This window comes from Macaca thibetana, chromosome 11 (assembly GCF_024542745.1).
Source record: "Macaca thibetana thibetana isolate TM-01 chromosome 11, ASM2454274v1, whole genome shotgun sequence".
Lineage (NCBI taxonomy): Eukaryota > Metazoa > Chordata > Mammalia > Primates > Cercopithecidae > Macaca > Macaca thibetana.
In genome coordinates this window covers 6,216,004-6,240,706 of record NC_065588.1, presented here as the reverse complement: position 1 = coordinate 6,240,706, position 24,703 = coordinate 6,216,004, and the positions used below count along the sequence as shown (strand labels likewise).

At 48.3% G+C, this 24,703-nt stretch overlaps 1 protein-coding gene across 2 annotated transcripts in view; it reads left to right on the top strand.

The window, feature by feature from the left end:
* The first annotated feature begins 3,751 nt into the window (after positions 1–3,751).
* VWF (von Willebrand factor) overlaps positions 3,752–24,703 on the top strand; it is a 186,831-nt gene continuing 165,879 nt past the window's right edge. Inside the window, exons 1-3 of one of the 2 annotated variants that reach the window (XM_050747383.1) lie at positions 3,752–4,358; positions 17,489–17,543; positions 19,290–19,454. In XM_050747383.1, the coding sequence (XP_050603340.1) occupies positions 4,326–4,358; positions 17,489–17,543; positions 19,290–19,454 (253 nt within the window). In that variant the 5' untranslated portion in view covers positions 3,752–4,325. Of the gene's footprint in view, positions 4,359–15,998; positions 16,254–17,488; positions 17,544–19,289; positions 19,455–24,703 lie in introns of those variants that run through there. The other variant, XM_050747385.1, reaches the window with a different exon arrangement.

The window sequence follows — 24,703 nt, the reverse complement described above, 5'->3', positions numbered from 1 at the left end:
TTAGCCGGGTATGGTGGCGCGTGCCTGTAATCCCAGCTACTTGGGAGGCTGAGGCAGGAGACTCTCTTGAACCCAGGAGGTGGAGGTTGCAGTGAGCTGAGATGGCGCCACTGCACTGCAGCCTGGGCAACAGAGCAAGACTCTGCCTCAAAAAAAAAAATAAAAATTATATTGCAAATATGTGTTTTAATCACATATTTTAAATTTTTACCTTTTTTTAATTGATTGATTTTGGGAGAGGTCTTCCTGTCACCCAGGCTGGGGATGGAGTTCAGTGGTGGGATCACGGCTCACTGCAACCTCAACCTCTCAGTTTCAAGCGATCCTCCCAGCTCAACCTCTTGAGTACCTGGGACTAAAGGGATGCACCACCATGCCTGGTGTATTTTTAATTTTTTTGTAGAGATGGGGGTCTTGCTACATTGCCCAGGTTGGTCACAAACTTCTGGGTTCAAGCGATCTTCCTGCCTTGGCCTCCCAATGTGCTGGGATTACAGGCATGAGCCACTGCACCTGGTGGCATATACATTTCTTACAAATGAAAAGTAATATGCTCAACTTTTTTTTTTTTAAAGACGAATTTTTGCTCATATCGCCCAGACTGGAGTGTGATGGCACGATATCGGCTCACTGCAACCTCTGCCTCCTGGATTCAAGCATTTCTCCTGCCTCAGCCTCCTGAGTAGCCAGGATTACAGGTGTGTGCCACCATGCCCAGCTAATTTTTGTATTTTTAGTAGAGATGGGGTTTCACCATGTTGGCCAGGCTGGTCTCGAACTCCTGACCTAAGGTGATCCACCCGCCTCGGCCTCCCAAAGTGCTCGGATTACAGGCGTGAGCCACCGCACCTGGCCTCGACTATTGATGGTGTTTTTTTTTTTTATTTTTTGTAAAGTGGGCTTTTGAGTGATTTTTATTTGTCCATATTTTCTGTTTTTTTGTAATGATCACGTCACGTTTATAATAATAAAAAAGTAATTAAGATTATTAAAAAAACTCTGCCCACCCTACTCAGGCCAAACCCCTTCCTGAAGCCTTCAGTGTTGATCATCCTGGATGAACTGAGTTCTCTCTCCTCTGACCCCCTAGCGTTGTGTGTACAGCTCTTGCTCAATGTACCCTCTATTTTTATTTCATAGACTGCTACAGGGAGACTTCTAGGTATAGAGCTCTACCTCTGTGGTGTAAGGGCCCAGGGCACCTTTTTGCCCTTGGGGTGCTCCCTGGAGTGGGAATGCCCCCTCCGGTACACCACCTCCTGCTGTAGGAAGCTCCAGTGCAAGGCGGGGGGGTGTGGCTTAGTGAGGACCTGCGGGGTTCCAGCTTGGAGCCAGGTGCACGGATTGGGAGGGTTCCTTCTGCTAAGGGTCCTGCCTCAGGCCTGGAGGTGGGTGTGGTCTGGGAAGGCAGTGTGCTTTCCAAATTCCATTCCTATTTTCATTGAACTAGTAATCTGATGGGAAGATAAGGCAGTAACACATGCCACATTTGTAAAAAATACAAACATTTTCCAAAGATATCTTGTGAGTCCCTGCCAAATGAATGGCATGACTTAAGAGGAGGGAAGAAGTCACCATGGGTCACAGAAGAGTTGAAGTGCTCCAGGCACTTGGGAGCATCAGGCCAGTGCTCTCAGGCCCCCAGACTGCATGAAAATGTAGCTCAGATACGCTCACGGAGCTTAGGGCTGTTGGCTAATGGCTACAGCTTTAATTTCAAATAGTAACCTTTTAGTCATTAAAAAACCTTATTTGTATAATTTCAGGAAAACTAGCACACTCCATGAAAATACCGTCAGAAAAACTTCCTTGGATGATTTTCATATTTATTAATTAATCAGTTGCATAATATATAAAATATTGATTACAATTACTAGGCTTAAACTGTCAAATGTAAAATTTGATGGCTTGGCCTCTGACTTCCAGTTTTCCGGAGAAAACAGTACTTGCGATGACTGCGATTCTCGGCGTGCTGAGTGGTGGAAGGGGTTGGAGAGTCGGTCACTCTGCAGCCTGTGCCCGCGGCCTCTGTGCCTCCCTGCAGCGGCCGTGCACTCCTCTGCCACCGTGGGTTTATGCAGCTTTCTTCCTAGGAGATCAGGAGTCCTTGGGGGCAGGATTCCAACCGCATTCATCTCTGTTCCCCTGTATTCAGAGAAAGTAATCTTAACATTCCAGCCAAGTGTGTTACACTCTGATAAAATAGACACTTGAGTGCTATTTAGAAATAGTGCCAGAGTGTCATACGAGTTACGGGCGCAGAATACTACATGGCAATGGGACCCCAGTCTGGTGTCCCTGCCACCTTGCAGAGCCATGCTGTGACTTTCACTGTGCAATTTCCCCAACCACAGTGACGAGAGCTGTCTTTTGTGCTGACGATTTGGAGAGCAGGCAACAACTTCCTCGGGTACTCAGCAATTTTTTAAAATCAGCAGTTTCAGTTCTGTAACTACATTTTAATATTATATGCTAATTAACCCACATCATTGTTCTATTAGCCGGGAGTTCAACAAACATTTATGGAGGACTTACCATGTGCTATGCTCCAGACAGAGCACTTTGGAAGATACAGAGATGAGTAAGGCAAGGTCTTGTTCTAGGGAGAGCTCAGACTGGAGGAGAAAGACAAACAGAAAAATGCATGAAAAGGCCGGGAGCGGTGGCTCACGCCCGTAATCCCAGCACTTTGGGAGGCCGAGGCGGGCAGATCATGAGGTCAGAAGATCGAGACCATCCTGGCTAACACGGTGAAACTCCATCTCTACTAAAAATACAAAAACAAAAAATTAGCTGGGCGTGGTGGCAGGCGCCTGTAGTCCCAGCTACTCGGGAGGCTGAGGTGAGAGAATGGCGTGAACCCAGGAGGTAGAGCTTGCAGTGAGCCAAGATTGGGCCACTTCACTCTAGCCTGGGCGACAGAGCAAGACTTCGTCTCAAAAATTAAAAAAAAAAAAAAAGAAAAAAGAAAAATGCACGAAAAGATGAGAGGGCCACAGAGACACCCAGAAGTGATTTAAAGGCAAGAAAAGGCGGGGTGGTGAAGGGAGGAAGGAAAGAAGAAAAGGCTTAGGAAGAGTTACAGGTATAGTGGAGAAAACACAGACTTTGCAATCAGGTAGATTCAGATGCTGGCTGCCTTTGGTAGCAGTGTGATCCTAGGCAAGGCCCTTACCCTGTCTGAGCCTCAGTATCCTCCGATGGGCGCCGCCCCCTGCTCCGTGGCGCCTGGTCCCATCGACAGCCCAAGGGCTGAGAAGTGCAGGGGCTGCTCCGGACTGGCTGGCAGCTCCACCTGCAGCCCCAGGGCGGGATCCACTAGGTGAAGCCAGCTGGGCTTCTGAATCTAGTGGGGACTTGGAGAACATTTAGGTCTAGCTAAGGGATTGTAATCAGCACCCTGTGTCTAGCTCAGTGTTTGTAAATACACCAATCAGTACTCTGTATCTAGCTAACCTAGTGAGGACCCGGAGAACTTTTCTGTCTAGCGCTCTGTGTCTAGCTAAAGGATTGTAAACGCACCAATTAGCACTCTGTGTCTAGCTCAGGGATTGTAAACGCACCAATCAGCACTCTGTCAAAATGGGCCAATCAGCTCTCTGTAAAGTAGACCAATCAGCTCTCTGTGAAACGGACCAATCAGCAGGATGTGGGTGGAGCCAGATAAGGGAATAAAAGCAGGCTGCCGGCGGCGGCAACTTGAGGTAACCTGTTCTGGTCCTTTTTTTTTTTTTTTTTTTTGGTCAACGCGGAGGGTTTGTTATTTTTGCTCTTTTCTGGTTTTTTTTTTTTTTTTTTTTTCTTCTTCTCCTTTGATGCTCACTGTTTGGATCTACGCTGCCTTTTTGAGCTATAACACTTACTGCGTATAGGTCTGCTGCTTTACTCCTGAAACCAGCGAGACCACGAACCCACAGGGAAGAACAAACAACTCCAGACATAGCTGATTTTGAGAGCTGTGAAACTCACCGTGAAAGTCTGCAGCTTCACTCCTGTCGGCGAGACCATGAACCCACCAGAATAAGCTCCAGACCCATCTGAACGCCTGAAGGAACAAACTCTGGACTGCTTTTAAGAACTGTAACACCGCGAGGGTCTGCAGCTTCATTTTTGAAGTCGGGCAGACCAAGAACCCACCAATTTTGGAGACATGCTGATTGATGGGAGGTTGGAGAAGAAAAACGGCTCATTGAAAGGGAAGGAGACAGGCTGCTGGGGCTCCTCCTTGCCCTGGGGCCTTCCTTCTGTGGTGTCCCCGCACCTGGGCTTCTCCTGTCTGGCCTCTGGTGCCTTGGTGCTCATGATGGAGCTGAAGCAGAGCTTGCATGCCATGCCAGAGGAAAGTCGCTGCGCTGCTGGTGAGTAGAGGAGTCACAATGGGGTTGGGAAGAAGGAAGCAGCAAGTGGGATGGGGTGGATATTTCAGGCCCTTGACTGTTTCCCGAGCACCCGCTAAACCCCTGGGTTCTTTTGTTAACCTATGAATATGTAGTTAAGGATGGCAAGATCATCCAAGATCATTAGATCCTTAGGCCAGGCACGGTGGCTCACGCCTGTAATCCAAGCACTTTGGGAGGCCGAGGTGGGCGGACCACTTGAGGTCAGGAGTTCAAGACCAGCTTGGTCAACGTGGTTAAAACCCAGTCTTTATTAAAAAGTACAAAAATTAGCTGGGTGTGGTGGCACATGCCTGTAATCCTAGCTACCTGGGAGGCTGAGGCAGGAGAATCACTTGAACCCAGGAGGTGATTTGCACTGAGCAGAGATAGTGCAATAGCACTCCAGGCTGGATGGAGCGAGAGGCCATCTCAAAAAAAAAAAAAAAACAGAAGGTGGTAATTTTTAATTAAAGTGGGCTAGGCGTGGTGGCTCACACCTGTAGTGATTTTTAATTAAAGTGGGCCGGGCGTGGTGGCTCACATGTGTAGTGATTTTTAAAGTGGGCCAGGCATGGTGGCTCACACTTGTAGTGATTTTTGATTAAAGTGGGCTGGGCGTGGTGGCTCACACGTGTAGTGATTTTTAATTAAAGTGGGCCGGGCGTAGTGGCTCTCATGTGTAGTGATTTTTAATTAAAGTGGGCCGGGCGTGGTGGCTCACACCTGTAGTGATTTTTGATTAAAGTGAGCCGGGCGTGGTGGCTCACACGTGTAGTGATTTTTAATTAAAGTGGGCCGGGCGTGGTGGCTCACACGTGTAGTGATTTTTAAAGTGGGCCGGGCGTGGTGGCTCACACCTGTAGTGATTTTTGATTAAAGTGAGCCGGGCGTGGTGGCTCACACGTGTAGTGATTTTTAATTAAAGTGGGCCGGGCGTGGTGGCTCACACGTGTAGTGATTTTTAAAGTGGGCCGGGCGTGGTGGCTCACACCTGTAGTGATTTTTGATTAAAGTGGGCCGGGCGTGGTGGCTCACACGTGTAGTGATTTTTAATTAAAGTGGGCCGGGCATGGTGGCTCTCACGTGTAGTGACTTTTAATTAAAGTGGGCCGGGCGTGGTGGCTCTCACGTGTAGTGATTTTTAATTAAAGTGGGCCGGGCATGGTGGCTCTCACGTGTAGTGATTTTTAAAGTGGGCCGGGCGTGGTGGCTCACACGTGTAGTGATTTTTAAAGTGGGCCGGGCGTGGTGGCTCACACGTGTAGTGATTTTTAATTAAAGTGGGCCGGGCGTGGTGGCTCACACCTGTAATCCCAGCACTTTCGGAGGCTGAGGCAGGTGGATCACTTGAGGTCAGGAGTTTGAGACCAGCCTGGTTAACGTGGTGAAACCCCATCTCTACTAAAAATACGGAATTTTAGTTGAGTTTGGTGGTGGGCGCCTGTAATCTCAGCTACTCAGGAGGCTGAGACAGAATCGCTTGAACTCTTGAGGCGAAGGTTACAATGAGCCAAGATGGTGCCATTGCTCTCCAGCCTGGGTGACAGCGAGACTTCATTTCCAAAAAAGCAAAGTGATAGACATTTCTTGCAAATGCAAGTTTGTGGATTGACATTCATATTCTCTACAATTGATTTGAAAATAAATGTTTAAAACTCTTGTAATGTGTAATATCTTTGAAGACTATTTAAGAAACTGGTAAGAATATTGCTGCTGAGAAGGGAACCAGGTGGCTAGAAGGGTAACTGTTCCAGTGTGTCAAGAGCTGTTCCAGTGTTAGTGTGAGTTCCCCAGTTCAGGGCAAACTGGGAGGATTGGTCATTCATCAGGAGGAAGGGAGAGTTGACTTCACTGTGTATGTTTCGTATACTCTGTGTTTTCCACTTTTACCTTGCCACCTGCGTTACCTCATCCCCTAGAAAAAGAGTGAGGCCGGACAGGTGGCTCACGCCTATAATTCCAGCACTTAGGCGGCCGAGGCGGGTGGATCACGATGTATGAGATTGAGACCATCCTGGCTAACATGGTGAAACCCGGTCTCTACTAAAACAAAAAATTAGGCATGGTGACAGGCGCCTGTAGTCCCAGCTACTCGGGAGGCTGAGGCTGGAGAATGGTGTGAACCTGGGAGGCGGAGCTTGCAGTGAGGCGAGATCTCGCCACTGCACTCCAGCCTGGTGACAGAGTAAGACTCCATCTCAAAAAAAACGAGATGATTCCCCAAACGCCTGTACATCAGAAAGAACCAAAAAAGCCCTCATCAATAAATATTAAAGGTAACTGAGGAACTGAAAAAAATTCACATATTAATGTGAGAAAAATAACATTTTAAGTTTTTATAGATCAATATAGATAAGCATCTCAGTTAAAAATGAGCTAAAGACAAAGAAATTCACAAAAGAAATACACATGGGCAATGTTAGAAAATGTTCTTCCAGTAACGTAAGGAATGAGTATTAATATAATAGTTTTTGCCACTTACATTACCAAATCTGTAATAAAAAATAATAATGCTATGGAAGGGTAAATTGGTACAGTTCTTGGGAGGGTGTATAAAAGGCTTAACAATTTTTGTACCCTTTGGGCCATTTGTTTTACTTCTAGGAATTTGTTTCAAGGAAATGGGCAGTGTGTGTGAAGATTTACGTACATGGATGTTGGTCACCCTATTTGTAAGGCAAAGCCAACATTTTCACATCATTTGGCTTCAGAGCTTATCTTTTAAGTGAAACTTTCAACCGCAGAGAAAACTAGAGAGAATAATACAAAAACACCCATGTTCTAGCCAGCTTGCTGCATCTTAACACTTTGCATATTTACTTTATATTTTTGAAATAATTAAAATATTTAGAGAGGTATGGCCCCCTGGGTCCGACTCTCTGGGTTCCATTTTCTCCTTCCCCAGAGATAACTAGTCTCCTGAACAGAGATAACTAGTCTCCTGAACAGAGATAACTAGTCTCCTGAACAGAGATAACTAGTCTCCTGAACAGAGATAACTAGTCTCCTGAATTGAGAGGTTTATCACTCCACGTGCATGTTTCTTTCACTATAAAACGTATTTTTTGAGACAGTCTCAATCTGTCGCCCAGACTGTTGTGCAGTGGCATGATTACGGCTCAATGCAGCCTCGAACTGCCAGGCTCAAGCGATCCTCTTACCTTAGCCTCCGGAGTAGCTGGGACTAGAGACGTGCGCCACCACACCCGGCTAGTTTTTTGTTTTTTTTCATAAAGATGGAGTCTCCATATGTTACCCAGGTTGGTCTTGAACTCTTGGCTTCAAGCAATCCTCTTGCCTTGGCCTCCAAAAGTGCTGGGATTACAGGTGTGAGTCACCATTCTTGGCCGATTAAACATCTTTGTAAGCAATAATACATAGTTTTATTTTACGTGGTCTTTACTTTTCCATAAATGGTACATATCCCCTGATGCTTGCTTTTGTTTTTTGCTCACCATTATTTTGGGGGTTTTTCCATGTTGATACATGTATACTAGGTTTATTTTTAATTGCTATTTGTTATTTCACCGGATGAACGTACCACAATTTATTCATTAATTCTTCTGTTGAAGTATATTTAGCCTGGTTGTTTACACATCTTTGACTGCAGACACTGCTACAGTAAACATCCTGTGCATACTGGTTGGTGCACATGCATGAAAGTTTCTCTAGGGGATGTGCCTAGGAGTGCAGTTGCAGGGCTATGGGGAGGAGCATCTTTAAATTTTATAGATATTTCCACAATTTTTCCAAAGTGCTTTACCTCTTGTTCTCAGCAACATGTAGGAATTTCAGGAGCCCCTCATCCTTGCCATTCTGAAAAGTGGATAACTATTTGTGGTTTTTAGATTTCCCTGATGACCAGTGGAGTTGAATGGGTTTTGGTGTTGTGTGTGTTTTTTTTTTGTGAGATGGAGTTTTGCTCTTGTTCCCAGGCTGGAGTGCAATGGTACAATGTTGGCTCACTGCAACCTCCACCTCCTGGGTTCAAGTGGTTCTCCTGCCTCAGTCTCCCGAGTAGCTGGGACCACAGGTGTGCCACCACTCCTGGTTAATTTTTATATGTTTAGTAGGGATTTCACCGTGTTGGTCAGGCTGGTCTCGAACTCCTGACCTCGGGTGATCCCACCACTTCAGCCTTCCAAAGTGCTGGGATTACAGGTTTGAGTCAGCACACCCAACATGGTTTTGGTATGTTTTCTGGCCAACTGCGTTTCCTCCTTTTCTGTGGATTGACTTTCCATATCACACTATTGCCCCTGGGTGGTTTGCCTGTTTCTTTTTCTATTTGTGTCTTTTTTTTTTTTTTTTTTTTTTTTTTTGAGATGAAGTCTTGCTCTGTCGCCCAGGCTGGAGTACAGTGATGTGATCTGGGCTCACTGCAAGCTCTGCCTCCCAGGTTCATGCCATTCTTCTGCCTCAGCCTCCCGAATAGCTGGGACTACACCACCACACCTGGCTAATTTTTTTTTTTTTGTATTTTTAGTAGGGAGGGGTTTCACCATGTTAGTCAGAATGGTATCTCTTCATTGGGTTTTCTTTTATGTCTTGAGACAAGATTTATGATTTTCTCCATAATGTTATTGGACAGTTTTTTTTTTTTTTTTTTTTTTTTTTGAGTCTTGCTCTGTTGCCCAGGCATGATCTCGGCTCACTGCAACCTCTGCTGCTCTGGTTCAAACGATTCTCCTGCCTCAGCCTCCCCAGTAGATGGGATTACAGCCATGCGCCACCACATCTGGCTAATTTTTTGTATTTTCAGTAGAGACAGGGTTTCACCATGTTGGCCAGGCTGGTCCCAAACTCCCGAACTCAAGTGATCCAACTACCTTGGCCTCCCAAAGTGCTGGGATTATAAGTGAGCCACCACGCCTAGCCTATTCTTAGGTATCTGCAGTAATTGCTACTTTACTAATAGGGTCACTTCAAAGATTATATTTTATAATTATATAAGAACATAATTTTTTGAGGGGGACGGAGTCTTGCTCTGTCACCCAGGCTGGAGTGCAGTGGCGCGATCTCGGCTCACTGTAACCACCACCTTCCAGGTTCAAGTGATTCTATCACCTCAGCCTCCCAAGTAGCTGGGATTATAGGTGCTTGCCACCATGCCTGGCTGATTGTTGTATTTTTAGTAGAGACGGGGTTTCGCCATGTTGGCCAGGTTGATCTCAAACTCCTGACCTCGGGTGATCCGCCTGCCTCGGCCTCCCAAAGTGTTGGGATTACAGGCGTGAGCCACCACATCCGGCCAGGAACATAATAAATTTTAAAAAGGAATCTTGTAGCAAACTTCTGAACTCTGATTTTTCTAATTTTTCTGTGTAGACATTCATATCTTCAAATAATAACTATTTTGCTTTTTCCTAAGCTACATGCCTCATATTTCCACCTCTTCTCTTACTGTGCTGGCCGGGGCATCTGATCCAATATTGACTGGCAGTGATGACATTGAACATGCTTGTCGGTCGGGCGTGGTGGCTCACGCCTGTAATCTCAACACTGGGAGGCTGAGGCGGGCAGGTCACGAGGTCAGGAGATGGAGACCATCCTGGCTAACACGGTGAAACCGTGGTGAAAATCAAATCTTGTCACAAGACATAAAAGAAAACCCAATGAAAAGACACCATTCTGGCTAACACCATTGTACTCCAGCCTGGTGACACAGCGAGACTGTCTCAAAAAAAAAATGCTTGCATGTTCAAGTAACTTTTCTTCGTCAGCCTCCCTGGAAGCTGGGACTACAGGCGTGCGCCGCCATGCCCAGCTAATTTTTGTACTTTTAATAGAGATGGGGTTTCACCATGTTGGCCAGGATGGTCTAAATCTCTTGACCTCATGATCCACAGGCCTCAGCCTCCCAGAGTTCTGGGATTATAGGCGTGAGCCACCATGCCTAGCCTTGTTCTGGGTTTTGAAGGGAAAGTGGCTTCCGTTTTACCTTTAAGGATGAAATATGCTCTGTGTCTCAGGCCAAGGACCTTCCCTTTTATAGGTTACTTAAGTGTTTTGTTTACTTGTTTTCCATAAATGGGTGGTGTTGACTTTTACAAAACTGAAAGCTTTCCTGCTTTATAATTTTTCAAAAGTAAATTTTAAGCTTATATCATTAAGTATACAAAAATCTATACATTGTTTTCCTGGTGCATTGATCTTTATATCACCTTTTTCTATTTGGTGCTAATGATGACTTTGATCTTAAGGTCCATTGTGTGTGGTAGTGCTATAAAACGTTTTTCCTTGGTCATCACTTACGTTTCCTTACCTTATGGTCTTTTGTGTCTATATTTTAGGTCTGTCTCTTGAACATTGCTGGATTGCGTGCCTTTTTAACAAATCCAATTTGATAATGTCTCTTTTTATTATTATTGATCTGTTTGAATTTTTTGTGCTGTTGTATTTTATACCATTTGTCTTGCTTTCTCCATTTTTCTCCTAGATCAATCTAGTTTTTAAAAATTTGTTGGTTTTTTTCTGATAGGTTTGGAAGGACATATTCAATTCTATTTTTTAGTAGCTTCCTGTAAAATTTTACTATGCAGTGTAGACTTTACAAAGTCTAAAGTGATCACGACCTCTTTCTTCCTTCTGAGCAATACAAGGACCTTAATACGCTTTTACTCCTGTCTTACATGTTGTTGCTATCTGGTATTTTGGTTGTATCTAATTTTTAAAAACTCTTCAACTTACTATTACCGTTATTGTTTTATATAATCACTGCCTGCTCATATTTACCCCCATATTTACTATTTTATTTACCTTTTCTTTTGGCATCTTGTTTCTAGGCTGAATTTTCTTCCTGGCAGAGTGAGGTGCCTCACACCTGTAATCCTGAGAGGCCGAGGCAGAAAGATTGTTTGAGCCCAGGAGCTCTAGGAGTTCGAGACCAGCCTTGGTAACATGGCAGAACCCTGTCTCTACCAAAAAATACAAAAATTAGCCAGGTATGGTGGTGCATGCCCATAGTCCAGCTACTAGGGAGGCTGAGGTGGGAGGATAGCTTGAGCCCAGGTTGAGGCTGCAGTGAGATGTGACTGTCACTGCACTCCACCCTGGGTGACAGAGACCCTGTCTCAAAAACAAAAAATGTTTCTCCCTGAAGTACTTTCTTTAGTAGTTTTTTCAGAAAGGACTGTTAGTGTTAAACCCACTCTTTTTCTGGAAAAAAAAGTCTATGTTCCCTCAACTCTGAATAATTCATAGGTAGACCAGATGTTACAGTCCCCCTCCCACGGCCCTCTGACCCCAACTCTTCCAGTTTCTTCTAGACTACCAGTGTCTGCCCCTTTGTGCCTGAGGGCCAGAAGTGTTGAGGGCTGAATGCCTCCTGAAGCAGCCCTGGCAATAACTTGACAGGAAGGAATAAGTGTAGAAACTCCCGTTCCCTGACCCAAGACTGAGAAGATTCGGAGGCGTGGACCTTACATTTTCCCAGACTTTCCTCCACAAGGAAGCTTCCTTGTCCACTTGGTGACTGGCGTAATAAACATCTTTTATTGGCTGCTTTTCCTGCCCCATGTCACATTCCCACTTCCCTGCTGATGCTTCCTGCCCTCCCAATTCAATTATCTACACTAAAATACTCAGGGTCTGCTTCTGGGACTTCAAACTAAGACACTGCATATAGAATTATCCACGAATGCACTTTTTTCTCAGCACTTCTTTTTATCTTCCAATTCTGTCATGTTTCTTAATTCCTCTTTTTTTTTTTTCTTTTTTTTTTGGAGATGGAGTCTCACTCTGTCACCCAGGCTGGAGCGCAGTGGTGTGATCTTGGCTCACTGCAACCTCTGCCTCCTGGGTTCAGGCAATTCTCCTGCCTCAGCCTCTTGAATAGCTGGAATTACAGGCATGTACTACCACACCAGGCTAATAGTTGTATTTTTAGTAGAGATGGGATTTCTACATGTTGGCCAGGCTGGTCTCGAACTCCTGACCTCAAGTAATCTGCTGGCCTCAGCTTCCCAAAGTGCTGGGATTACAGGCATGAGCCACCGTGCCTGGCTGCTCCTCCATTTTTTTGTTGCCATATTTCAATAATTCCTTTAGAACCACTTCCCAGCTTTTTTTTTTTTTCTCCAAAAATATCCGGTGTATTTGAGTTTTCAGTTACTATATAAAGTTTTTTTTTTTTTTTTTTTCTTTTTTGGGACAGGATCTCACTCTATTGGCTAGGCTGGAGTGCGTGATTATGGCTCACTGCAGCCTCGACCTCCTGGGCTCAAGGGGTCCTCCCTCCTACCTCAGCCTCCTGAGTAGCTGGGACCCCAGGCATGCACCACCAGGCCCAGCTAATTTTTTATTTTTATTTTTTGTAGAGATGGGGGGTCTCGCTGTGTTGCGTAGGCTAGTGTCAAATTCCTGAGCACAGACAATCCTCTTGCCTCCGCCTCCCAAAGTGTTGGGATTATAGGTGTGAGCCTCCACGTCTGGGCTTAAAGTTCTTTTTCAAGTTTTCCTTCTGTTCTTTTTTTTTTTTTTTTTTCTTTTTTTGACAGAGTGGCTTGGTCACCAGGCTGGAGTGCAGGGGTGCGATCTTGGCTCACTGCAACCTCTGTCTCCCGAGTTGAAGAGATTCTCCTGCCTTAGCCTCCGGAGTAGCTGGGACTACAGGTGCCCGCCACCATGCCCAGCTAATTTTTGTGTTTTTAGTAGAGATGGGGTTTCACCATGTTGGCCAGGATGGTCTTGATCTATTGACCTCATGATCCGCCTGCTGTGAGCCACTGTACCCTGCCTTAAAAAAAGTTTATTCTGCTGGGCGCGGTGGCTCAAGCCTGTAATCCCAGCACTTTGGGAGGCCGAGACGGGTGGATCACGAGGTCAGGAGATCGAGACCATCCTGGCTAACACCGTGAAACCCCGTCTCTACTAAAAATACAAAAAACTAGCCGGGCGCGGTGGCGGGCGCCTGTAGTCCCAGCTACTCCGGAGGCTAAGGCAGGAGAATGGCATAAACCCGGGAGGCGGAGCTTGCAGTGAGCTGAGATCTGGCCACTGTACTCCAGCCCGGGCTACAGAGCAAGACTCCGTCTCAAAAACAAAACAAAAAACAAAAAAAAATTTATTCTTTGTAAAGACAGGGTCTTCCTGTGTTGCCCAGGCTGGTCTTGAACTCCTGGTCTCAAGCGATTATCCCATCTCAGCCTCCCAAAGTGCCGGAATTAGAGACATGAACCACCATGCCTAGCCTCTATTATAATTTTAAACACTTAGGTTTTTCTTTTTATCTTTCTCTGATTTTATTATCTGAAATTCTTAGGGATCTAATTCTTGCTCATGGTAGATTGTTTTCTCAAGTGTTGAAAAATTTGTGATTTTGAATTCATCCTGAAGAGAGCTTTATTTGCATGAGTGTAAAGGATGAAAATTCTAGGCCGGGCGCGGTGGCTCATGCCTGTAATCGCAGCACTTTGGGAGGCTGAGGCAGGCGGATGATGAGATCAGGAGTTTGAGACCAGCCTGACCAACATAGTGGAACCCTTTCTCTACTAAAAATACAAAAAATTAGCTGGGTGTGGTGGTGGGTGCCTGTAATCCTAGCTACTTGGGAGGCTGAGGCAGGAGAATAGCTTGAAGCTGGGAGGTGGAGGTTGCAGTGAGCCATGATTGCGCCACTGCACTCCAGCCTGGTGGACAGTGTAAGACTCCATCTCAAAAAAAAAAAAAAAATTCTAAAGACTTAATTTCCCCTCCCCAACTCAAACAGGTGGAGACAGGCAAACTTCCTTATCTGCTATGTTGGGGAATGGATTTTTTTCCTGGTCCACCGTTTGGAAGATGTTTCCCTTCCAAGTTTCAGCTTTATGCAGGGATCTCCGTTCTAGCTCTCCCTCTGGGTCAGGCCCGGAGCTGAACTGCCCATTCTTGCAATGTGCAGCCTCCAGTCTGGAGGGTTCCCACACTGGCCTACGCTAGGCCACCCATGGGCCTACCTTGCCTCATGCTTATTTAGGCTCCTCTTCCTCATTGACCCTTGAAGATATTCCTTACTTTCCTCCCAGATCAACTGTGCATTTAAAAAATATTTGTTGTATTTAGCACAGCAGTGTAAAGGTATGTTGTAATGAGAGGGTTTTCAGATTATTTAGTTTTTTTTAAAAAGCTAGAAGTGGAAATCCCGATGGCCTTTTTTTTCCTCCGTGAGACGGAGTCTCACTCTGTCACCCAGGCTGGAGTGCAGTGGTGAGATCTCAGCTGACTGCAAGCTCTGCCTTCCGGGTTCACACCATTCTCCTGCCTCAGCCTCCCGAGTAGCTGGGACTACAGGTTCCCACGACCACGCCCGGCTAATTTTTTGTATTTTTAGTAGAGACCGGGTTTCACCGTGTTAGCCAGGATGGTCTCGATCTCCTGACCTCGTGATCGCCTGCCTTGGCCTCCCAAAGTGCTGGGATTATAGGTGTGAGCCACCATGCCTGCCCCCCCAATGGCCTTTTCTACTGTCTCATGCTGATTCTGCCTCTTGTGCCATTTTTCTTCCTTGGGAGTGTGCATCTTTCTCTTCTGGGGCGGTAAAGGGAGTGGTGGAGTGCGAGGTATGTGGGAAGGGAGGAGGTTGGAACCTAGTGGTTTCTCAGTCTTAGGGCAGGGGGTATCATGGAGAAGCAGTGAGGAGGTCTTCCATACCCAGACATGCCTCAGGGTGCTTGTCTCAGTGCCTGGAATCCCAGCATGAGAGTCACCTTCCCCCCACCCCTGCCCATTTCATCAGTTACTTATTTTAGTAGGAATTACTTTAGCAGATGTTGAGAATTAGGCTTTTGGGAATGGGAGGCGGGGAAGAGTGTGTGTGTGTGTGTGTGTGTGTGTGTGTGTGTGTGTGGCTTTTGGGAATGGGAGGCGGGGAAGTGTGTGTGTGTGTGTGTGTGTGTGTGTGTGTGTGTGTGTGTGTGTGTGTGTGTGTGTGTGTGTGTGTGTATAAGGGCAGGGTACCAGAAGTGGCTGGAAGCGTCCTTGAGAATTAGAATTAGAAAGTAGAAACAGTAAAAGTGTTAGACTCAAACCAAGGGTACCAGAAGTGGCTGGAAGCGTCCTTGAGAATTAGAATTAGAAAGTAGAAACAGTAAAAGTGTTAGACTCAAACCATCGCTCCCCACCTTAATTTTACAAAGGCCTAGGCTTGTGGCCAAGACCTTCATCTTTAACCGGTCCATTCAACCCTGGCCAGGACCCAAGTGGACTGTTTTTGTCAGGGCCAGGACTGGATCCTTCATACCTGGGGTGCATAGGAAGTGTTAGTGCTCCCCTTCCTCCAAACACAGCAGCAAAGTTGGCTCAGGTTGAGGTGTTTTTCCCAACTTCCCTGGAGCCCAGCCCTGGAAGCTGGATCAGGAAGCTGTGTTGTTCTAGTGTGACTCTCCCCAGCCTGTATCAGCCTGCCCTGAAGCAACCAGTATTCCTGGTTAATCCCGCCCAGGTGGGGCACTCTAGGAAGACCAGGGATCAAGTGTGGGGGTGTAGGGGTGGGGGGGTGTTTGGGGAGGGCAAGGCAGTTCATTAAGGCAGCTGCCAGGAGGTCTCCTTCCAAACTCTACAAAGCTTTATCAGCTTGGAGGTACTTCTAATACCATTTCCTTTCATTGTTCCCTTTTGGTAATTAAAAGGAGGCCAGTCCCCAGTTGTGGCAGCTCACAGCTATTGTGGTGGGAAAGGAGGGTGGTTGGTGGATGTCACAGCTTGGGCTTTATCTACCCCAGCAGTGGGAACTCCACAGCCCCCGGGCTACTTAACAGCAAGACAGTCCGGAGCTGTAGCAGACCTGATTGAGCCTTTGCAGCAGCTAGGAGCATGGCCTAGGGTGGGAGGCACCATTGTCCAGCGGCTGTTTCCCAGGGACCTTGGAGATACCCGCAGCCCTCATTGCAGGGGAAGGTATGGCCTTTGGAAGGAGAGCTGGCTCAGTTGTGGGAGGAAGATGCAGGACTGACTGATCCCTGCTCCTGGGGAGCTGGGGTTCTCTGTCCCTGGACTGGAAGGGCTTTGTTTGGAGGGGCAATTCAGTTCAGCCAGGGGTGATCCTAATACTCCCTCCTCCACTTGCCTCTGAGGGTCCTAGGCCTGCTTTTTCTTCATGCAGTGGGTTTTACTGTTTCATAGTACTTCACTCAAGTGAGTTGGAATGAGCTTTGTCCTCACCTGTGATAACTTTCTGGGAGCAGCTGAATGTACCTGAGTGTTAGGACTGGGAGGGGACACTTGCTTGAAGACCAAGACCTGGCCGTAACTGACATCTCAGTGTTCCTTCCACAGATATATCACATATTGGCTTTATTTCACCTTTGGCTGGATGGGACCTTAGGTAGGAAAGGAGTCGCCACCGGTGAATCTCAGGCGACAGATTCTGCATTTCATTTAACCACCTTTCCCAGAGGAGAGGGCTACAGCAGGGGCTCTAAGGGACTTGGGGTATGCTGTGCCAGCCAGGGTTACTTGTCCCTCTCTTGGGGGTCACACAGTAGGGAAGTCTACATGCATCCAGGGCTGCTGGACTCCTGTCCATTTTTTCAGACGACCTCAGCAAACATTTGCTGGGCGTCTCCTGGGTGCTAAGCATCTTGCCAGGTGCTGGGGTTGGAGACAAGGGAGACAGCCCTTGCTCTTGTGAAGGCCCTCGTGGTACAGACTCGGGGGCCAACAAGCAAACCATCAAGTTAGCAGTTCCTGAGCATTCTGTGTCTGGGCTGCTGTGGTGGGCACAGAAGTGTAGGATGGTTCCTACTCGCCAGTTTGGATGCAGAGGCAGGAAGGAATGAGGTGTGTGTCAGCTCCCAGCTGCTTCAGGAGGCAGGGACATGAGAGAGGCCCGGCTGGCCTGGAGGGAAGGCAGGGTTTGCCTCCTGTCTTGGGCCTGGGACTGCTGTCTGTGGAAAGGTGCCCACAAGTCCCAGCTCACAGCGATTGTCACCCTTGGGCCTGGCACTGGCCAGGGGTTTCTGGGGGTGGGTGGGCCAGAAGGCCATGTTCAAAGGGGAAAAGGGGTCATGAGGATCCAGCTTCTCTCCTGCTTCAAAGAAACGTTTTTGCTACTGCATGCCCCGACAGTCACCACACCAGCAGCCACCTACCTGGGCAGCAATGACCAGCTCACATCTCTTTCTTCTCTGCAGATGATTCCTGCCAGATTGGCCGGGGTGCTGCTTGCTCTGGCCCTCGTCTTGCCAGGTAGGTACCAAAGGGCCTCCATTTCTCATTCCTGCCCCAGGGCCATCTGGAGTGACCCCTTTCTGGGAGTCAGCAGGTGTGTCTGGAGCTCCCCTGTGTGCCTAGCCCCAACTTAGGCTCCCGCTGGTTGCTTCCTGTGAAGGTTCCGCAGAGTTCCTACCCTTGACTTGTATTGCAGAGACCAGGTACCTGCAAATGCCATCTCCTATTAAGATGCGTAAAGGTGGCACAGAACTGCCTTATGAGGCCACAGCATGAGGAAGAAGAAATCCAAGACTTGGATGGATTATTAGTTTTAGATGAGATTGTGGAGGTCACCTAGTTGAACCTCCCATGGTACAAATGAAGAGACTGAGGGTCAGAGAGGAAAAATGACTGCCCCAAAGTCGAGCCAAAATCAGAGGTCAGTCTTCGTGGGTCCCAGGCCAACACCCTTTCCACTGCACTGCATCATACTGCTGCCCTTCCCTTGCTAAGATTCTGAGCCTGTAAATGGTGGGAGGGGACTTTTGACCTTGGGTACTTACCACTTAGGTCTCTCCGGTCAGCAGCATCCAGTTGCTGCCTGCGGGTGAGTCTGGGGGAAAAAAAATATACATTTGTCACACTCTCTGCATCTTCAGGTGGGTCTTTTGCCAGGAACCTAGAACGCTTAGAGATTTACTGCTGTATTTCCCCACCTGCCGACACACAGGTGCACACACACAACCATGGTCAGTGAAGGAGTTAGCATGTGACGCTGGAGGAACTGACACTTCAGAGTGTGTGTCAGGCACACCGTCTGATCTGTTTAAAATTTAACCTGCTCAAGATATACTAGACTTATATACAAAGATGCTCATTGCAATCTATAACATATGGAAACATGCTAGAAACCTAACAATAGAGGGCTATGCTATAGACATTGAGATGCAAAATATGATGCAGCCACTAAAAACCGCATATTGGAAGTACATACAATAGCGCGATGAATGATTTACAATCTATTGAGAAATAAACAGGTTATAGGTAGTTTGTACAAGGTGGTCACCAATTTATGAAAAACCCACAGCTGTATGTATGCTATAAAATGGAAAGATGAACATTGAAATAATTCTAATCACTAAATATTGGGTTACAGATGGTTTTAACTTCTTTGTGTTTTCTTTTCTTTCCTCGTTTTTGAGACAGAGTCTCACTCTCGCCCAGGTTGGAGTGCAGTGGTGCGATCTTGGCTCAGTGCAACCTCTGCCTCCCGGGCTCAAGTAATTTTCCTGCCTCAGCCTCACGAGTAGCTGGGATTACAGGTGCCCACCACCGCACCCGGCTAGTTTTTGTATTTTTAGTAGAGACAGGGTTTCACTATGTTGGGCAGGCTGGTCTTGAACTCCTGACCTCAGGTGATCCGCCCGCCTCGGCCTCCCAAAGTGCTGGGATTATAGGCATAAGCCACTGTGCCCGGCCAGCTTCTTTTCTTCTGTATGCTCCAAATTTCTAATAATGAACATGACATTTTAAATCAGTAAGTAAATGTCATTAAAACTAATAGATTTCCTGAAAAACTGTTCCTTAGTTATTGCTGTGAGTCTGGGGTCGTATATGGGAGCTGAAAGCAACAGCTTTAGTCCCATTTAGGATGGAAAATACCTCCGCATAGCCCAATTTCTATCAGAGGCAGTCTAATTTCTGTGAGGCCAGAGGTTTGAGCTGATGGTCCCAGTTGTGGCCTGGGATCACCAGCCCAACCTGTGGCCTCTCCCCCTCCAGGGACCCTTTGTGCAGAAGGGACTCGCGGCAGGTCATCCATGGCCCGATGCAGCCTCTTCGGAAGTGACTTCATCAACACCTTTGATGGGAGCATGTACAGCTTTGCGGGATACTGCAGTTATCTCCTGGCAGGGGACTGCCAGAAACGCTCCTTTTCGATTATTGGTGAGTTCTGGGCACTGCAGGGAGGAATCCAGAGTGCTGGCCGAGCTCAGCCCTGGTGTGGGGAGGGATTCCTGCTCTCGGAATAGTGTTTGAGCTAAAAGGTCACTGCTGAGAACAAGGAGAGGAACAGCCTTTCTGTGACATGTAACCCCTCTTGGCTTTCCCTGGGTCTCTTACCACGGGAGCCGCGTGGGATGAATGAAGAGATTGTTCATCCTCTCTGGTAGTTCACTGTGTCCATTGCTCTGGGTCCAGGCGATGCCCTGGGAACGCCACAGCATCAAGGCGGATGGTGAATTGGAGGAAGGTGCTTTGGAACATGTAAAACTCCTTGCCAAAGGGAAAACTCGTTTTCTTGGTGGCCTGTGGATCAGAACCTCAGCTTATGCTGAGGACTTCCTGTATTCCTGGAGAAGGGCTGGTCCTGTCCCTCCCATGTCCCTGTATCCCCACAACAGGCCTGGGATGTAGCTGTAGTCACCCCGGTTTTACCAATGGAGAACCAAGGCCCATGGAGGTTGTATCTTCCTTCCAAGGCCTGACAGACAATAAAAGGTGGAGCTGAGGCCGGCGCAGTGGCGCACGCCTGTAACCCCAGCACTTCAGGAGGCCAAGGAGGGTGGATCACCTGAGGTCAAGAGTTTGAGACCAGCCTGACCAACATGGTGAAACCCCATCTCTACTAAAAATACAAAAATTAGCCAGGTGTGGTGGTGTGTGCCTGTAATTCCAGCTACTTGGGAGGCTGAGGCAGGAGAATCGCTTGAACCTGGTTGCAGTGAGCCAAGATACACTTTAGCCTGGGCGACATAGTGAGACTCGGTCTTGGGGAAAAAAAAAAAGTAGAGCTGGAATTTTGATCCCAGGCCTTTCAGGCTGACAGAACGTTCCTCTGGACTGAGAGGACCCTCGCCAAGGTGGGGAGGGGCAGTGATGGACGATTATGGTTTGACCTCCACATACTAAAAACTAACCAATGTGTGCAGTGTGTGAGGGAGGGATGCCAAAAAACCTAGCAAACGTGGGGGCCCCAGCCTTGGAACGGAGATGGCAAAGGACAGGCTCATGCTGTTAAAAGATATTCATGACACTTGTTAAAGCAACTAAGGAAGACTTTCAAGAGGGACTGCTGCCATGTGGGTTTTTGCAGAGTGTGGGGGGAGAGAGGGCTCAAGGTGTTTTTTTTTTTTTTTTTTTTTTTGAGACGGAGTCTCGCTATGTCGCCCAGGGTGGAGTGCAGTGGCCGGATCTCAGCTCACTGCAAGCTCCGCCTCCCGGGTTTTTACGCCATTTTCCTGCCTCAGCCTCCCGAGTAGCCGGGACTACAGGCGCCCGCCACCTTGCCCAGCTAGTTTTTTGTATTTTTTAGTAGAGACGGGGTTTCACCGTGTTAGCCAGGATGGTCTCGATCTCCTGACCTCGTGATCCGCCCGTCTCGGCCTCCCAAAGTGCTGGGATTACAGGCTTGAGCCACCACGCCCGGCCACTTTTTTTTTTTTTTTTTTTGAGACAGTCTTGCTTTGCTGCCCAGGCTGGAGTGCAGTGGCACGATCTCGGCTCACTGCAAGCTCCACCTCCTGGGTTCATGCCATTTTCTTGCCTCAGCCTCCCGAGTAGCTGGAACTACAGGCACCCACCACGCCTGGCTAATGTTTTATATTTTTTAGTAGACTGGGTTTTCACCGTGTTAGCCAGGATGGTCTCGATCTCCTGACCTTGTGATCCGCCCACCTTGGCCTCCCAAAGTGCTGGGAATTACAGGCATGAGCCACCGCGCCCGGACAAGAGGGCTCGACTTTGAATACAACAAGGAAAAGTGAAGATTTGGCCGAGGAGGAGGGTGTAGGGGTCAGTGGTAGAAAATTACAAAGAGGAAGGCCGGGCGCGGTGGCTCAAGCCTGTAATCCCAGCACTTTGGGAGGCCGAGACGGGCGGATCACGAGGTCAGGAGTTCGAGACCATCTTGGCTAACACGGTGAAACCCCGTCTCTACTAAAAAATACAAAAAACTAGCCGGGCGAGGTGGCGGGCGCCTGTAGTCCTGGCTACTCGGGAGGCTGAGGCAGGAGAATGGCGTAAAAACCCGGGAGGCAGAGCTTGCAGTGAGCTGAGATCCGGCCACTGCACTCCAGCCTGGGCGACACAGCGAGACTCCGTCTCAAAAAAAAAAAAAGAAAATTACAAAGAGGAAACCTCAGAAGAGGGGATATTCTGGTTAACCCAGCTTGACAGGAGTCTTGCTGAAGTCAGGCAGTCTTGCTGATCACATATTGAGGGTGGCGGCATCTTTTCTAAATCGACTCAGCAGGATTCTTATTAAAACTGGACTGAGGCCAGGCGCGGTGGCTGAGCACCTGTAATCCCAGCACTTTGGAAGGCCGAGGTGCGTGGATCACGAGGTCAGAAGTTTGAGTTAAACCCGGTCTCTACTAAAGATACAAAAAATAAGTTGGGCATGGTGGTGCATGCCTGTAATCCCAGCCACTCGGGAGGTTGAGGCAGAGGTTGCAGTGAGTGAGATCGTGCCTTTGCACTCCAGCTTGGGCAACAGGGCGAGACTCCATCTCAAAAAAAAAAAAAAACCACAAAAAAAAACTGGACTGAGCAGGCCAAGGACAGAGCCCAAGGCCAAGGCTTAATTTAAAAGAGGGCTCAGAAGCACCCACTCAAGTTTGGTCAAGGTGGGGGTCTTTGGCAACACCCAGACACTTACCTGACATCTGGGCTGTAGGGCTCCTGGGATCATTGCCCCATTAGTCAGTGGGGACTGCTGCAGGGTCCTCCATGTGCCCAGCACTGGGCTAGGCTCTGGCACCTGGCTGTAGCTATGAGCTCCCCCAATTCCTGGTCTCTCCTTGAGACCATCTTTGCCAGCTGCCCTGACTCTGCTGGGAAACCTATCACATGTGACATCTGGGCACTGCCATCCTTCCCACTCCTCTGAACTCCTCAGGGATAAGGAGCATGTCTCACTCATCTGTTTCCTGGTGTTGAGCTCACTGGGTTCTCTGTTGTGCTGAAGATTATATATTTTTTGAGACGGAGTCTTGCACTGTTGCCCAGGCTGGAGTGCAGTGGCGTGATCTTGGCTCACTGCAACCTCCACTTCCTGGGTTCAAGCAGTTCTCCTGCCTCAGCCTCCCAAGTAACTGGGATTACAGGCGCCACCACGCTCGGCAAATTTTTGTATTTTTAGTAGAGATGGGGTTTCACCATATTGGCTAGGCTGGTCTCAAACTCCTGACCTCGGGTGATCCACCCGCCTCGGCCTCCCAAAGTGCTGGGATTACAGGCATAAGGCACCAGGCCTGGCCTGAAGATGTTTACAGAGTGTGTGTGAGCAGCCACGGGAAAGGAGCTTTGGATGACCAGAGAGGACAGGGGAGGGTGCTGCCTGCCACGGGGACAGCATGAGAAGTAGGGATGCTGAAGGGGCATGTGCTTCTGACGTGGAGCCCTGGGGAGGTCAGTGTAGCTGGAGCAGCAGTTGCCAAACTCCAGGCTGCATCAGGACCACCCGGAGGGCTGTGACAAACAGATCACTGGGCCCTGCCCCTGGAGTTCTGACTCAGTAGATCCGGAAGAGGGCCTGAAAATTTCATTTTTAACAATTTCCCAGCTGCTGCTGCTGCTCTTAGAGTGGGTAACCAGACTTTGAGTGCGTGGGACTGGAGGAGAGTGGGCTGAGAGGCTGGGCCATCGGGTGAGGCTGCAGTGGAGGGTCTTGAAGGCTGATGGGGAATTTGAGTCCGTTCTGCAGGCTGTGAGGAACTAGTGTAAGGCCTTGTGCAGTAGGGAAGTGGTCAGAGGAAACTGGTTTTTTGCCAGGATGGTCCTGAAAGGGAAAGAGGTGGTAGGTGGAGTGGCCTTGGCCGATGTAACCAGGCAGGCAGTGAAAAGGCCAGAGATGCCCCAGGGCATGACAAATCAAAGTCCATCCTCAACACCAACGTGAGGGTCCCAACTTGATTCAGAGGCTGCAGCCTCATGCCCTCCCTACCTTGGGTGACCCTAGATTTTGTTTAAAGTAGATTTTCCCATTTTATAGATCACAGCAGAGCTGATACAGACCTCTACCTGTGATGGCTCTGGGGTTGTCGGTGGGAATGGAGGGTTAGAAGCGACCAGAGGAGGCCAGGTGCAATGGCTCACGCTTGTAATCCCAGCACTTTGGGAGGCCGAGGCAGGTGGATCACCTGAGGTAGGGAGATCGAGACCAGTCTGGCCACCATGGTGAAACCCCGTCTCTACTAAAAATACAAAAATTAGTCTGTGGTGACATGCACCTGTAATCCCAGCTGCTCAGGAGGCTGAGGCAGGAGAATCACTTGAACCTGGAAGGTGGAGATTGTGGTGAGCTTATATTGTGCCACTGTACTCCAGCCTGGGCACAGACTGAGACTGTCTCATAAAAAACACCAGAGGAAGATTTTGATGGAGACACTGCAGTGCCCGGCGTGGGGGCAGGGGCGGGGGGTGGATTGCTGTCTGGACTCCACAGTCCGTTTGTTCAGCTCTGCTCTGGACTCCCTGCCCCGAGGCGGGCTCGTAAACAACACGTACTAATACCTTAGTCCCAGGCACAGAGTTCATGTTTTGGGGTTAGAGAGCCAAGTTAGCATGTTGGAAAAGCTCCCAGTTCCCTTCCCCTATTTCAGCCCAACTCCAGACCCCTCCCCATGTCAGGGTCCCTGGTGGGGACATGTAGGGTGTGCTGGTGCCTCTGGGCTGTCACCTCCTTCAGGAAGCCCTTTTGCCCATTCCACCCATCCAGCACCGGGCTTATCAGCTTATGCTCCCTTGTCGGTTTCCTTTCCACAGAACTGGGTGGCTCTGCCCCCAGCAGGAAATGGAAGCACAGATGGAGCCACAGCTGGCGTCGGAAAACCTGTTCTCCTCTGCTCTCCCTCTTCACTGAGTGTTCTGAGGGCAGTTATGCTCTCTTAGCCTCCAATTCCTTTTTTTTTTTTTTTTTGAAACGGATTCTTGCTCTTGTCCAGGCTGGAAGGCTGGAGTGCAATGGCGTGACCTCGGCTCACTGCAACCTCCCCCTCCCGGGTTCAAGTGATTCTCCTGCCTCAACCTCCCGAGTAGCTGGGATTACAGGCGTGCACCACCACACCCTGCTAATTTTGTGTTTTTAGTAGAGACGGGGTTTTTCCCATGTTGGTCAGGCTAGTCTCGAACTCCCGACCAAGGTGATCCACCCACCTTGGCCTCAGTTCCTCATCTTTAAAATGGAGATACCG